The sequence below is a fragment of the Polyodon spathula genome, chromosome 11 (assembly GCF_017654505.1).
Source record: "Polyodon spathula isolate WHYD16114869_AA chromosome 11, ASM1765450v1, whole genome shotgun sequence".
Taxonomy (NCBI): domain Eukaryota; kingdom Metazoa; phylum Chordata; class Actinopteri; order Acipenseriformes; family Polyodontidae; genus Polyodon; species Polyodon spathula.
Window position 1 is genome coordinate 36,278,745 of NC_054544.1, and position 14,225 is coordinate 36,292,969.

Below are 14,225 nucleotides of genomic sequence, written 5' to 3' on the forward strand. Positions count from 1 at the left end.
TTGATTTCCAGTGGGATGCCTTGAAAACTATAAAAGCTACAAGCAGTTTATGGGCATCATTTTTAAACACAAAAAAAAGATTCAAAGACAAATCCCTCTATGAATATAAAGGAATTGCATCGTTGTGTGTTCTTGCACAATTTAAGCACTGTCTACAATAGTTAGTAAATCATTCTGTTTTTGTAGAGACCATTGTAGTGTTCTGTATAAAACAAATATGTGTTTTTAGTGGAAAAACACAATTTGTCTTCTTTGCAAAATGTAAAGAATATAGTTATGATAAGGTATTTGCAAGCCAGGGCCTTCTTGTGTAGCCAGGATACCACTAAATCGTTTTACTGTTAGCCATTTTATCTCCGTCATTTGAAATTTGTTTGATTATTTTTTTTTTTTTTTAGACAATCATTGTACGTTGTGTACATTCAGAATTGTATTTATTTCTTGGCAAACTGCAGTTTGTTGACTGAATAGCACTGTTCAATCCACCAAAAGGTGATTTCTTAGGTGAGGCCTGAATCCTAAATTAATGGGGTTGGTAGATTATGTATGAGTGCCAAATAGTGTTCAACATTTCATCCTTTTTCCTTTTTAATGAACCGAATACTAAATAGATATTTTTTTTTTTTTTTTTGTTGTTTGTTTGTTTTTTGTTTTTTTTGTAATACATTTAATTGATTCAATTGTATAAAAAAAAAAAAAAAAAAAAAAAAAAAAACAGGTATACTTGTTTTCATTACAGCATGATTCTTCTGATAAGAACTGTACCTGATATTTTCTGCTGGTTGCCTGCAAGCTTGTGTGACGTTATGTTCATGTTAATCCTCATTGTAAAATGAAGTGTGCCAAACCTGTAATAAAATAACAGATTATATTCATTTATGTTGCCCTGTGTCAAGGGACCAGATTTTTGTTTGTTTGTTTGTTTGTTTGTTTGTTTAGTTTTTTTTTGTTTTTTTTTTGTTTATAATCTCATTTTAAAACAGTCGGCAAGTTGAGGTACTTTGTTTAAATGCTTTGTACAATGTAACTGTAATGCATTTCAACACAATGCTATGGGAGGAGCAACAAAGAAATAAAGGAATTCAAAAGTGAGATTATGTTGTGCAGTTGCTTTTGCTACAAAATCCTATCGTGGAAAGAATACTGTGGTAGCAGATGGAGGATACTTGTGTATTTGTGTAGAGTACCATACAGTTTAAACACATGGGGCTACATTCTCAAAGCTGTTTACTCCAATCCGTCCTTGACATTTTCTTTTCATGAAGGAGGAACACGCCCAACAAAGTCAGTGGTACATTTTTGCATTTATAAAGAAGATTGTTGCCTAACAACTAATACACACAAACTGGGCTAAGGTAAAGCCTTGCTTTAGAAATTGCACTGTTGAAGAAACAAAGGCAGAAGAACTTCAAACTTTAAACATGAAAATGTTCTGAAACTACAATACTTTTATATAGTGGATCCCATTTTCTGAAAGGCTCCTTAAGTGCATCTTTAGCAATTTGTACATCTTATCTCAACACAACACAATTTTACTATACCGTGACTACTAGCAAAATCCTGCTTTTGACTACTGTACACGCCACAAATGTATTAAGTACCCACAAATGTAATAATCTCTCCCAAAAAATGTTATACCCATCTACCAACTTTCAGATATTATTTATTACAAAAAACAATAACATTTGTCATAATTAACTTGAAGAGTATATATTTTAATCATTGGGCAGTCATTATAGGGGGTATGCGAATGGATTTTCTAAAATCTTTATATCCAAAACTGGTACTAATTCATGTTATTAATTATAAGTTAAACTGATTTAAATATGTAAATAAATATGTACTAAGTAATTCATTATCATGGATGCAACATTTGTGGGAGACAGTATATATATATATATATGGGAACAGTTGGTTATAGCATGTGTGGAGATAATCCATTTGCGGGGAGGTGGTTATTACATTTGTGGGAGTTACTTTGTTTGTGGGCAGTTATTACATGTGTGGTTTGTACAAGATGATGCATGTGTTTGCATTTCTTTCACAAATTAACAAGAAATACTGTGCTATTTATTGCCTGCATATTTCAATACAATGTGATACACCCTCTGATCCAGATACAGTATACAACTTGAAACAAGCCAAGTTTTTATGAATGTAGTCACCTTTGAGTGGCTTGTACCCAGTAGTTTCAGAGTCACATTTACTTTAGTTCAGGAACTCTCATCTCTGAGATCTGAATGAGACCCAGCAACACACCTTCATGTCATAATAGCTAACGTTAAAGCAATGTTGGGAAACTCGAGCTTACAGTTTACAAGATAACTGATACCTTTAGCAAATACATTAGCACAGCACTGGGCACACCTCAACAGGTTTTAGTGCGCACATCCTTTTAGTATCTTCAAAAGAATGTCAATATGCCCTGTCATAAAAAGGTGACAGTTGCCTGTAAAATACTCATGAATCATATACTTTCCACTGTAATATTCAATAATTTAGAAGTACTGTACCTACCTGGAATTTCTTATAAAAGAAGGTAATTAAAATAGATCTCTTGAAGTACAAAGGTCGTGAAAATCAGTTATTTTCTTTTTTCTATTTGTAATTAATATAGAACAATTTGTAGATTTTATTTTTCACTTTGACATTATGGACTTTTTTTGTGTTGATCAGTGGCAAAAACTCCTAATTAAATCAATTTTGATTCCATGTTGTAACACAATAAAATGTGGAAAAGTCCAAGGGGGGTGAATACTTTTGAGAGCCACAGTAAGCCCTGGTAATCACATACAAAATGTCTTCAGTTTTAGACCTTGTATTAAGGTAAGATAAGATCTATATTAAGTGGTGTGCATGCATGTGGCTCGGCTTTAAGTCAGTAACAAAACAAATGAACCTAAAAGTCCACCTACTTTGATTTAGGCACCTTAAAATCAAAAGGAGACATCATTGCAAAATATACAGTGCAGCAGTGAAACAGATGGTTGAATTCTGTAGAGCGCAAAGAATAAAGGGGAGAAAGATCAGGTTTAAATACAGTCAAAAGCAAATTGCAAGGATAATATCTAATAATGATTTTGCAATAAATTTTGGATCAAAATTAATTTGTGAGAAGCCAAGCGGTTTTCCAGTGAACTACCTCTATGATAACAAAAGGCTACAACTTCAGATGTAGTTTGGAGTTTTAAATAATCGATTTTCTAAAATGAAAGTGTTTACAATACTGTACTTAACTGGGATTTACTAGGCTCACCGGAGTCTGTTTTCTACTAAGATTTAGCTTTGTTTTTTACCATGATATACTGCAGTGAAGCTGTATAAGGGATAACCCTTAATGATGTGTTGCTGATCCACAGCCCGTAAACATGAAATGTGTGTTTGTTAGCAACAGCAGTGAAGCTGTAATCTAAACTCTGAGTTTTCAGAGTTGAGCTATGCTGGAGTCTTCCCTTGCTATAGACATTATCAATCCTACTTCCTTACTTACAAAATACATATTGAGTCCCCCTGTCCATTAACTCTCAAAGAGGTACTGTGAAGGAACAATTGATGGGTACTGGGGACCTTCCTTTTTTTTGCCAGTCAGAAACATTGTACAAGTTAAACAGTTTAGACTAAAAAGTGTGTTTAGGTTAATTGGTATTTGCGTTCCAATCTTTTAAGTTAGAGGACAATTTTGTTATGGAACTGGCCGATGGCAACTCATTCAAAGCATTGATAACAAAGCACTGAAAAAAAAAAAAAACAAAGAAGAATATATTGTTATATCTGAAAAAAAAAAATCATACTGCATAAAAACATTAGGATCTCCTTGGCTGACCCCATGTGCTCGCATGGCAGATTAGTCATAGTAAAACCAACTGGATACTTTGTCCAGTGCCAGTGCCTGTTTTAATGGTGGGATAAGTGTTGCAGAGATAAAACAGATGACAGCTGCTCATATGTTGTTTAACAGAATGCATTGGAAGTCAGCAACACAATATATCAATTAAACTCAAGCACGCATGTGATCTATTAGATTAAGATGTCACTATAGAAAGAGCTGCAATAGTATCTTAGGAGACCTTGATAAATGTGTGTTGATTGTGAATTATTTGAATAGTAAGAATAGAGTATAGTTTTAGTTTCCAGCTTGTTACCAAAAAAAAAAAAAAAAATAGTAGTTTATTAAAAACAAGAGGAAATGCTTTGAAAATAGGTCCCTTTATTTTTGTGGATTTTCCTAAGCGATTACTATAGGATTCATACCTTTACTGCACAAGCCTGTTATTGTTGCTGAAGGCTACGTCAGAATAGCTTCTGTTTCATTGATACAAAATAAAAATAAGTTTAAAAAATGGAATAGAATTAATCTCCTAGGCAAACGGCAACCAGTGAAGATGATTAGCTAATCTGGTAAAGTATAAGTTTTATAGGTGTGAAAATATAGGTAAACAAAGTGGATGCTGGCTCAAGTGGTAATGAATTAGCTTCATTAAGCCAAACACTCATCAATGGTTCAGTTTGTGTGTACGTGTAGGGGGAGGGGGGGAATGTCCCCACAAAGATAGTAACTCCTGGAAAAACAACATTGTGTGGAAATCCCGCTTTGTCTGTGTGTGGTGGGCTGTTTTAAAAGACCAACACATGGCACACTGAGTTTGAAAATGCAACGTCTAATTACAGTGCCAAGACCTGGCAAACAAACCTGCAAGAGAATCCACTAGAGGTCAGCGGTTATGGTTTCCAGACTCCCCGGAGAGTGTGCACTTTGGTGATAGCTGTGCTGCACTGGTATATGGGCAGAATACATTAGGCATCATTAGGGTGCTGATACTCAAGACAAGCAGTTGCCTGCCACATGCAGTGTACCACACATTGCCCCATATACAATATCCTGAAATGTGTTTCATTCCACTGTAATGCTGAACAGATATAACTGCTTCCGATATTTACTGTCTCTGCCACATGTTTAAGGATTGCAGCTGTGAAAGTTTGATACTGGCACAAATTAAGAAATACAAATCATGTTCAGACCACATCAAGTAACATTGGATAATATTTTCATGTCGTACTTTGTTGTTGCTGCTTTTATTTACTTGAAAGATATACAGTCAGCATTCGGATATACAACACTCAGAAAAACGTCAGTCACGTTTTACCGCCCTTGTATAAAGAATAAAATCAATCCCCATTATATATATATATATATATATATATATATATATATATATATATATATATGCATATATACCCGTCACACAACAAATGAATGCACTTACCCGTCACACACAATCTCCGACTCCGTTACCAGTTTTCTGATACAAAGCCCATCTCTTCAGTGTTACAATTTATTGGATTATCCGTCACAGCCAGCTTTTTTTCTGTTTTTGTTTTTTTTCTCTTGCATGTGCAAATCAGTTTATTGTGCAGTACTGTATTGTACCAACTAAACCAACTACAGTACATCTAATTGAAAGCCTACTTATTTTAAAAAACAGTCCTTTCAGATATATATTTTTGACATTGTATTTTTTTGTGTTCTCTGAAAAATGGACAAGGATTGGAACAGGCCAAAATGAAATAACCAGATATGTGTCACACTAGTTTTAACCATAACTGAAGTCAATATTTTATAAGGGTCGGATATGTGAGTGCTAACTGTATAGTGATAAACCACGTGTGGCAAGTGTGTATTAGAACCTGTAAAGAAATCAAAATAAACAAACAGATTGGATCTGTAAACTGCCACAAGAAGGCTGTCTAGTTTGAAGATACTGACTGATTACACCGTGTAACAATTTTTTTTTTTTTTTTTTGGTTTGGTTCCTGGGTAGTAAGTGTTATTTCCTAATTGCTTATGCCTCAGAAATATAGAAAATGGCTATTATTCCCCACAAACTTTGCTTTTGTGACCAGGACAGTGCTATTTTGAAATTTACCTATTTTTCAGAACATTCCAGATAGATTCAGTGCTGAGTAAACTTGGAGTAACTTCTAGAACGTTCTAGAACTTTCCAGTAATATAAATAGTAGTATAAATACAGGGGCCATAAGCCCACCAGTTCAGTTTAGTTCCAACTGGCTAAGTGGATACATATCTGCATTTTTCTGAGATGGCATCAAGAGGCTGCAAGCATCCGGCAGACACATTTTGCTATGTCTGAGGCCAATTTATCAAGACAAGAGTGAAAAAGTACTCAGTGGAAGCATCTTCTAAGATGTGTGAGGCCTACAAGGCATATTTCGGCATGCCTGTCGGGGATCAAGACAAACCCTGGGCACCTCATTTCACCTGCGAGCACTGCAAAAAAACTCTGGAAGGTAAGATGGACAATTGTTGCTCGGAATTTTATGTTATAAAATTTGTTAAAATTTTTAAAATTGTAAAAGTTTTTAATTTTAAAATGTTTTACAATTTTCAGTGTTATTGAAAAAATATATCATATATGAAAAATGTTGCGAGAATCTCTTACAAAAATGTATTTTTGTAGGATGGTACAGAGGGGAAAAGAGAGCCATGAAGTTCGCTATCCCAAGAATTTGGCGGGAACCCACTGACCACTCAAGCAACTGTTACTTCTGCATGGTGGACCCTTCCAAACGTCGGACTGGCAAGAATGCACCTGCTATCACGTATCCGGACCTTCCTTCATCCATCGCCCTGGTGCCACACTGCCATGAGCTCCCTATACCCACTCCTCCGGAGAGAGAGCAGCAAGTCAGAGAGCGAGGAAGACATTGTAGATCCAGATGACAATTTCAGAGGTGGAGCTGAGGAGAGAAACCCATACTACCCCAACCAAAAAGACCTCAACGACTTGACTAGAGATCTTGGTCTCACCAAGTCCAATGCCGAGCTTTTGACATGCTAGTCTCAAGCAATGGAACATGTTGGATGAAAGTGTGCAAGTTGCAGATCAGAGGAAGCTTCACCAACCTTTTTCCAGATTCTTCACCCGTCAAGATGGGCTCTGCTTCTGCCACAATGTGACCAGTCTGTTCGAGGCAATCAGAATCATCTGTAACCAGAATGAGTGGCGTCTCTTCATTGACAGCTCATCCAGGAACCTTAAAGCCATGCTGCTCCATAATGGTAACAAGTACCCGTCTCTTCCCCTGGCTCACTCGGTGCACCTCAAAGAGGATTACAACAGCATCAAGACCTTGCTGGACTCCTTGAAGTATGATGAGTTCGGCTGGGAGGTCATAGGAGACTTCAAAATGGTGGCATTCCTGATGGGTCTCCAAGGCGGTTTTACCAAGTTTCCCTGCTATCTTTGCCTTTGGGACAGCAGGGACACCAAGGCGCACTACCACAGGCGGGACTGGCCACAGCGGACCGAGTTCTCTGTGGGGAGGAGCAACGTCAAGTGGGAGCCACTGGTGGACCCCCGGAAGGTGCTGATGCCACCACTGCACATCAAATTGGGCCTTATGAAACAATTTGTCAGAGCTCTAGATAAGGAGTCGGCAGCCTTCAAGTACCTTCAAGACTTCTTCCCTAAACTGTCTGAGGCAAAGGTCAAAGCCGGTGTGTTCGTCAGACCACAGATAAAGAAGATCCTGGAGTACAATGAATCCCCCAAGAAGCTCACTAGTAAGGAGAAAGCGGCTTGGAACAGCTTTGTCGCAGTGGTTCGGGGCTTCCTGGGCAATCACAAGGCCGAAAACTATGTGGAGCTGGTTGAGACTCTGGTGAAGAACTACGGCACAATGGGCTGTAGGATGTCCCTCAAAGTCCATATCCTTGATGCTCATCTTGATAAATTCAAGGAGAACATGGGAGCGTACTCAGAGGAGCAAGGCGAGCGCTTCCACCAAGATATACTGGACTTTGAACGCCGCTACCAAGGACAGTATAACGAGAACATGATGGGAGACTACATTTGGGGGCTGATTCGTGAAAGTGATTTACAGTATAATCGTAAATCTCGAAAAACTACACACTTCTAAATCTTTTGTAGTCATTTTTGTATTACTTTAGTATAAATACATGTTAATTTGGATTCATATGTTTTTTTTCTGACTTTATGTGAACGAAAAGACACAAATTCGCCCATTTTCTCATTGGAAATAGGTAAATTTCAAAATATCACTGTCCTGGTCACAAAAGCAAAGTTTGTGGAGAATAATAGTCATTTTCTATACTTTTGAGGCATAAGCAATTAGGAAATAACACTTACTACCCAGGAACACAAATAGTGTTACATAGTGTTAGCTGTTTGCTTTAATAGAAATAAATATATTCACAGTAATTCACAAGATTGTATGGAGATTTATAAATATCCCCTTTACGTCCAGCCGTGCCTATGTCTCTCATTGATTTTCACTCATGTTTTTTTTACTGCATACTACATCCTGCCAAGCTGACACATTCTGTGTGAGGTGAAGTGTTGCATTGTACAAGTGCCAAAAAAGATCTAACAGTACTTGTCCTGTAAGTCATAAATTGGATGAACAAACAGGTGTATTTAAGTTTCATCTTTCCAAAGAACATCTTGCAATGTTTAATGTTCTTCCTAATCATTTGAATAGTGATGTGTTCCTTTATGTGACCATAAAACACCTTTATTTGATTTACGAACATTTGGACTGGATTGACCTCCAGGTCTAGATTACAGGCATGCCTGTGATTGAGAAACAAATAGGTGATCAGAGCAACCTGTTCTGTTCTTGTGAAGATTTGTGATACTACAATGTGTTAACCATAGGATCTTGTGCTATATACAGAACCAGGATTATATCCATTATATCATGTTTATATCAAGTTTCTGCAAGTTGAATCCCTTATAAAACTTAACCATGGAGGCAGATCCTAACAGGACTCCTTTTTGTTTTAATACCAATGCACATGGAATTGCTTCACTACTGCCGGGCTAGTGGACACATGCAGGCTGCTGTTTCACATTGTTTAAAGACATTGTTTAAAGACATTGGACTCTAACACTATGTTTTATTATCTGTAAATGAACTGGTGAAATACATTGAATGTCTAAGCCGTTTCTGTAAATAGATATTTTGGATATTCAGCACTATTGTTCTGATCAAGACTAGTTGTTACAATCCAGCTGGAGAGTTGCAGATGCTTGCAGAGAAATACATGCTGCAGCTTTTTAACAACAAGTTGTATCCTTATTTTTAACCCAGGGCTGTATTTTATGGGTATCTAGATTAAAAAAGAATGCTATTAATAATGTCCAGTTGCTAAGTGATTTGGTGTGCTGCTGCTACATACGAAATACCAAGTATCAAGAACTGCAAGTCCTTCAGCGGTTTATGGTGCCATCTGGTGGACAGAACTGACATTACATTTTTAAAATGTTTTTTTCTTCTTTTTTTGTTAAGTTTCATAGTAGGTGTCTCTGCATTTAGGAAGAAAAAGAAATTGGTCAACATTCTTAAGTACAATATATATTTCTTCATAAACTATACAAAAGCACCTTTCCAGCGTTGGTATTGGAGTTAATACCATTAAAATGTGCAGTGTAGTTTATTTCGTCCCATAATCTGTGAACAGTGATTTCATGCCTTTTCTCCTTGCAGCACTTATAAAGCAAACGACTCCAGCAGGGTCCCAGTACAGCCTGTATCATTAGGAAGAACTTTGTTGTTGATGCTTATGGTTATGTACCCTGTGTTGTTAAGGCGATTGTGTCTTTAGCAACAATATGATTGGATGGGTTCCCCTGGAAGTTCCTTGTATTGTGATTGGATACTCACATGATATGTATCCAATCAAAGGGATGAACAATGTACAGTATGTGAGGTTCATGTGGAGCCTCTGATCTGTAGATGAATCATTCCCAAAATGAGCATGTGCAATTCATCTAGTCGCTTGCTAGTCTTACAGCAATAATATGTATGGTTTATGTCATGCCCAACTAACTTTCCAAAATATGTTTATTTCCATTGATTGTGGGAGAATTACTAGATAAGCATCTCACAGCAGTATTGACAGGCCAAATTATTTGTCTTGACCTTAATGGTCCAGAACATTCATAGCTGCTAACATTGATGCTCAGCTTCATTTAAACATGCCAATGCAAATTAATGTTAAAAGTTAGGCAAGTTCAACCACAGTGAATAATGTATTGAGATCAAAGCCAACCCATATTCTAGAAGTTAGAAAATAACTGGATGTAAATGCACCATTGAAAAGTTTGTTACATATAACTCCAGCTGCATAATTGGTGCTACTTAAAAAATTCTGTTAAAGGCCTCGGGTGTTTCAGTCTGTCTTAGTTATCAAAACAGCAGAGCAGCTAAATACAGTCACACTTTGACTTGATTTTAATTCTGGTGGTGTTTTCCTCCACGCATGATTTATTGACCCAGTTATTAAATGCAATACAAATACAGTGGAATGCAGTTTCTTCATACAAATGCTAATCTTTCTAATTCTAACTAGAATTGTGCAGATCCAGAAAACAAGTTACAGTTTGTGATAATTATTATAATAATAATCCAACTAATAATGATTTGAATGCCACCACAATGACCTCCACCACCAATAATAATAATTACCAGCTTTATCTTCGTCATCTGGATTAGCCCAGCGTTCTTCTTATATCTTGATTACATTTACAGTAAATAAGCTATAGATTGGAGATGTTTATTGAAAGAATATATACTATTAAGTACATTAACACAATTAATAAGTAATTGTTCAATTAATAAATGTGTTACTTTATTATCAAAAATTGTTTTCTTTTTAAAGTAGCACTAGGTTCAACATGTCTGTTATGGGAGAAAGTTTTATAGAGAAAAGTTCAGTACAGGTTTATGCCACCCTCCTGACATATGATCTTCCTGAGATTGTCCCAAACATATTTAATATTTACATATTAATAAAGTACTATCCACTTGCAAGTGCTAATGCTACAAAGGCTGGAGGTCATATTTTTAACAGAAAAGCTAGATAAAATGAAAATGTGTTGACGCAAGTGTAAAATGTTTCTATGGAGCCACAGCTGGATTTATTTTGCATTCTTGTTTGTTGCATCCATGTTTTTATCAACCATCTATCCGTGGTTACCCGTCAGACCAAAAGTAAATGGTTGATGTAATCCAGATGGATTTCTTGGTGCTGTAATATGCTCTATGTTTTATCCCAGTCGGGTAAAGACTGATCAAAATCGACCACTTAGTCTAACCTAAGTCCTTTCTATTAAATGAAATTTAAAGACAGTAAAATGTATTCTCCTGTTGGGTCATCTGCCATTAGTGTAGGACAATGACACGGAGGACAGGCAGGTCCCTCATAGGTCTACATTTGTGGCAAATTGTTTTACGAATGTGGGCTAATGTCCACTTGGGGGCAAGACTGAGACTACCTAATTAATTTCACTTGTCACTTGAGCTTGCCCAACGCTCATGAAAGGTGGTATGAATGAAATGCCACCTGTACCATACACACTGTTACTGGAAGTGTGCGCTACTCAAACATCTTTTTTCCCTTCAACTGTATTAAAACCTAAATAGAATCGCTTTGAAATAAACCCAGTATTGTTACATTGACTAATGTAACTGTTTTGGTTGTTTGTTTGTTGTGTTCCTTCAGATTATTGGTTATTTGACAGTAATGATTGTCTAATAGGATGGACTGGTCTGTTTGTCCATGAGTAAAACAATCCTTTTTTTAACATAATAAGACACAATTAATAATAAACCTATACAGGCACATGTTTTCACATGTTTACACGATACAGAAATGTTATCAATCACACACCGTTCATCATCAGAAAATATCTGTCAACTCAACACACTTAAATATTGTTCACGGATATAACATGTTTCAAGTTAAATCAATAAGGGCTACATTCCTAACAAAACATGGCAACAAAGTATTGCTGCAGTTAACATTATGCTAAATTGTACTTTCTCAAATTGGAAATGTACAAACTAATATGCAGTTAAAACATTGTATCTAGCATTCTATTTCAAAACAAGTACTTTTACATACGTTAGAAATTTCTAAAATATAAATCAGTTTAAAAAAGAAACACAAAAGCAATGGATTACAGTACAATGATTAATATAAGCACCTTCAATGAAGTTTGGTGTTAGATAAGCACCATGTGGGAAAGTAAACAACATTATCATCCTATTGGTTGAACTATGAATTGCCTTCTTCATAAGCAAAATCCATTCATTGTATCAGATCATCTTAACACATTCTGAAAAGCTCAGGTACTGTAATTGCTTTTCACAGCTCAGATGTACTTATAGGTCCGTAAAGAATTCTAGTTAAATTACTTAACTGATCAGCACCTTTTAAATGAGGATACAACCATTTTCAAATCCTACATGAAGCGCAGTCTTATATAATATAATGTACACATGTGCAACACCTTAAACAAGGACCCCACTCTTTCATTCACGGCTGCTGTAGTATCTGCATCGTACTATACACTGTATGTGTTTAGTGGAATCAATACCATCCTTACTGCGCACTACTAATTGATTCCTGGTTTGAGGTTTTCAAATGTGCTCAAATAATGCAGTCTAACATCATCTTCATAAAATTAAGATTGTGAAAAATGCCTTGAGGTTCTATGTGCTTGTGAAGTGTAGTCCTGGTTTGAAGTGGGTTTTGGGGGTCCTCCTGTAAGAAAGATCAATACAATTACATTTAATATGAGAATATCATACAGGGTGTTGTACGATACAAGCTGACATCACCATATGTTTTTGGGGTTGTATTTAAGAGGTGATGTTCTGGAGAGTAAATTTCCAGAATTGACTATTCACTCGCAAGACTCATGTGTTTCATTTATAGCGTGAATTTGAACCGGACTCAGTTGACTAGTACAATTTGTCGGGTGGTCTCAACTCAGCCCCCAGCAGACGTCTGTCTAAATCACAAAACCCCACACGAACTGGAACAAATAGAAGACTTGACAGTATCTCAAGGTTGACAGGCAAGTAGGAATTTCAGCTAAGGGTAGAGGTGTACTGCAGTACCTGACTAAAAATGTGTTGGTCAAACTCAACTGTCACATTACATGTAATTAGATTGCTATTTTAAGTTGTACACTTTATCTATATTTGAGAAATCAATGAAAACCTATTTGTATTACCTTCAGCACACGTGGGCCCCATCCACTGAAAAGGACAGACACAGTTTCCATTTTGAGTGTTACAGAATGCTTGACTTGCACACTGGCAAGACAGAGAGCACCCAGGTCCATATTGATTACTTCTACATTCTGTATGAAGAAATAAACAGGCTGTTACTACAGGAGGCACTTGAAAAGCCTACCTAATATTAGATGCCTGATTATTCCAATTATATAAACAGCAGTATTTTACCATTCTCACACCGGTCTCCACTTCTGCCAGGAGGGCAAAAGCATTTTCCAGTCACTGGGTGACAGGGCCCTGCTCCTTCACAATCACATTGCTGCTGGCATGTCTCTCCATACCTCCCTCGCTCGCACCCTAACAAATAGGACACAGTGTTTATAAATCAAAGATAAGTATGATATATAAATAAATAAAATAAAGAAAGAAATAAACATGCTTGGGAACATAAGAAATTCTTAAATTAGATTTAGTTTAGGCTTAGGCTATGGCACATATTATAGATGTATTAAACTACATTATAGAACTATAGTATGATACATTAATCAAACTGTATTATCATTAAACCATCACCACCATTATCATCTTTCTGCAAAATACTATATTTTGTATCAATAAAATAAATGTGTTATTTTACAATTTACATAATCATAACTTTTTTTAAGTGAATATTTACTTCTTGAATGTTTCAATTACCTTTCTCACACTGGAATCCATGATAACCTGCTGGGCAAATACACTGTCCAGTCACAGGGTCACATGTAGCATCATTTTTACAATCGCATGTGCGTGTACAGAACAGACCATAAAATCCAGGAGGGCAGCCTACAAACAAAAAAATACAACTTCATACAGATACACCTCTACCTTTCTTTACATTCCAGTACTCTGTAGTTTCTGATCACTTTGCTTTAATGCCTTTAATGTAATTATCCAGGAAATAAGAAGACAGAGCCCCGATATTTGTGAAGCTCACTTTGTCCAGTACCACATCATTCTTTAGAAATAAAAATAAAAAACTCACCTATGATAATAACAAATAACTTTCAATGGAAATACAGTGGCACTACAGTGACAATCAAATAGAAGAACAGAAGACACACTGATGTTCTAGCAGCCATTTATAGAACAGGTACCACTGTGGTACCCTTTTCCTA

General features: G+C 36.3%; 1 protein-coding gene across 1 annotated transcript in view; it reads right to left on the reverse strand.

The window, feature by feature from the left end:
* Positions 1-10,269: 10,269 nt before the first annotated feature.
* Positions 10,270-14,225, reverse strand: part of LOC121323372 (multiple epidermal growth factor-like domains protein 6) — an 86,018-nt gene continuing 82,062 nt past the window's right edge. Inside the window, exons 35-38 of the mRNA XM_041264403.1 lie at positions 13,765-13,893; positions 13,297-13,425; positions 13,065-13,193; positions 10,270-12,589 (exon numbers count right to left, since the gene is read on the reverse strand). Coding sequence (XP_041120337.1) covers positions 12,510-12,589; positions 13,065-13,193; positions 13,297-13,425; positions 13,765-13,893 — 467 coding nt within the window. The 3' untranslated portion in view covers positions 10,270-12,509. The remainder of the gene's footprint in view (positions 12,590-13,064; positions 13,194-13,296; positions 13,426-13,764; positions 13,894-14,225) is intronic.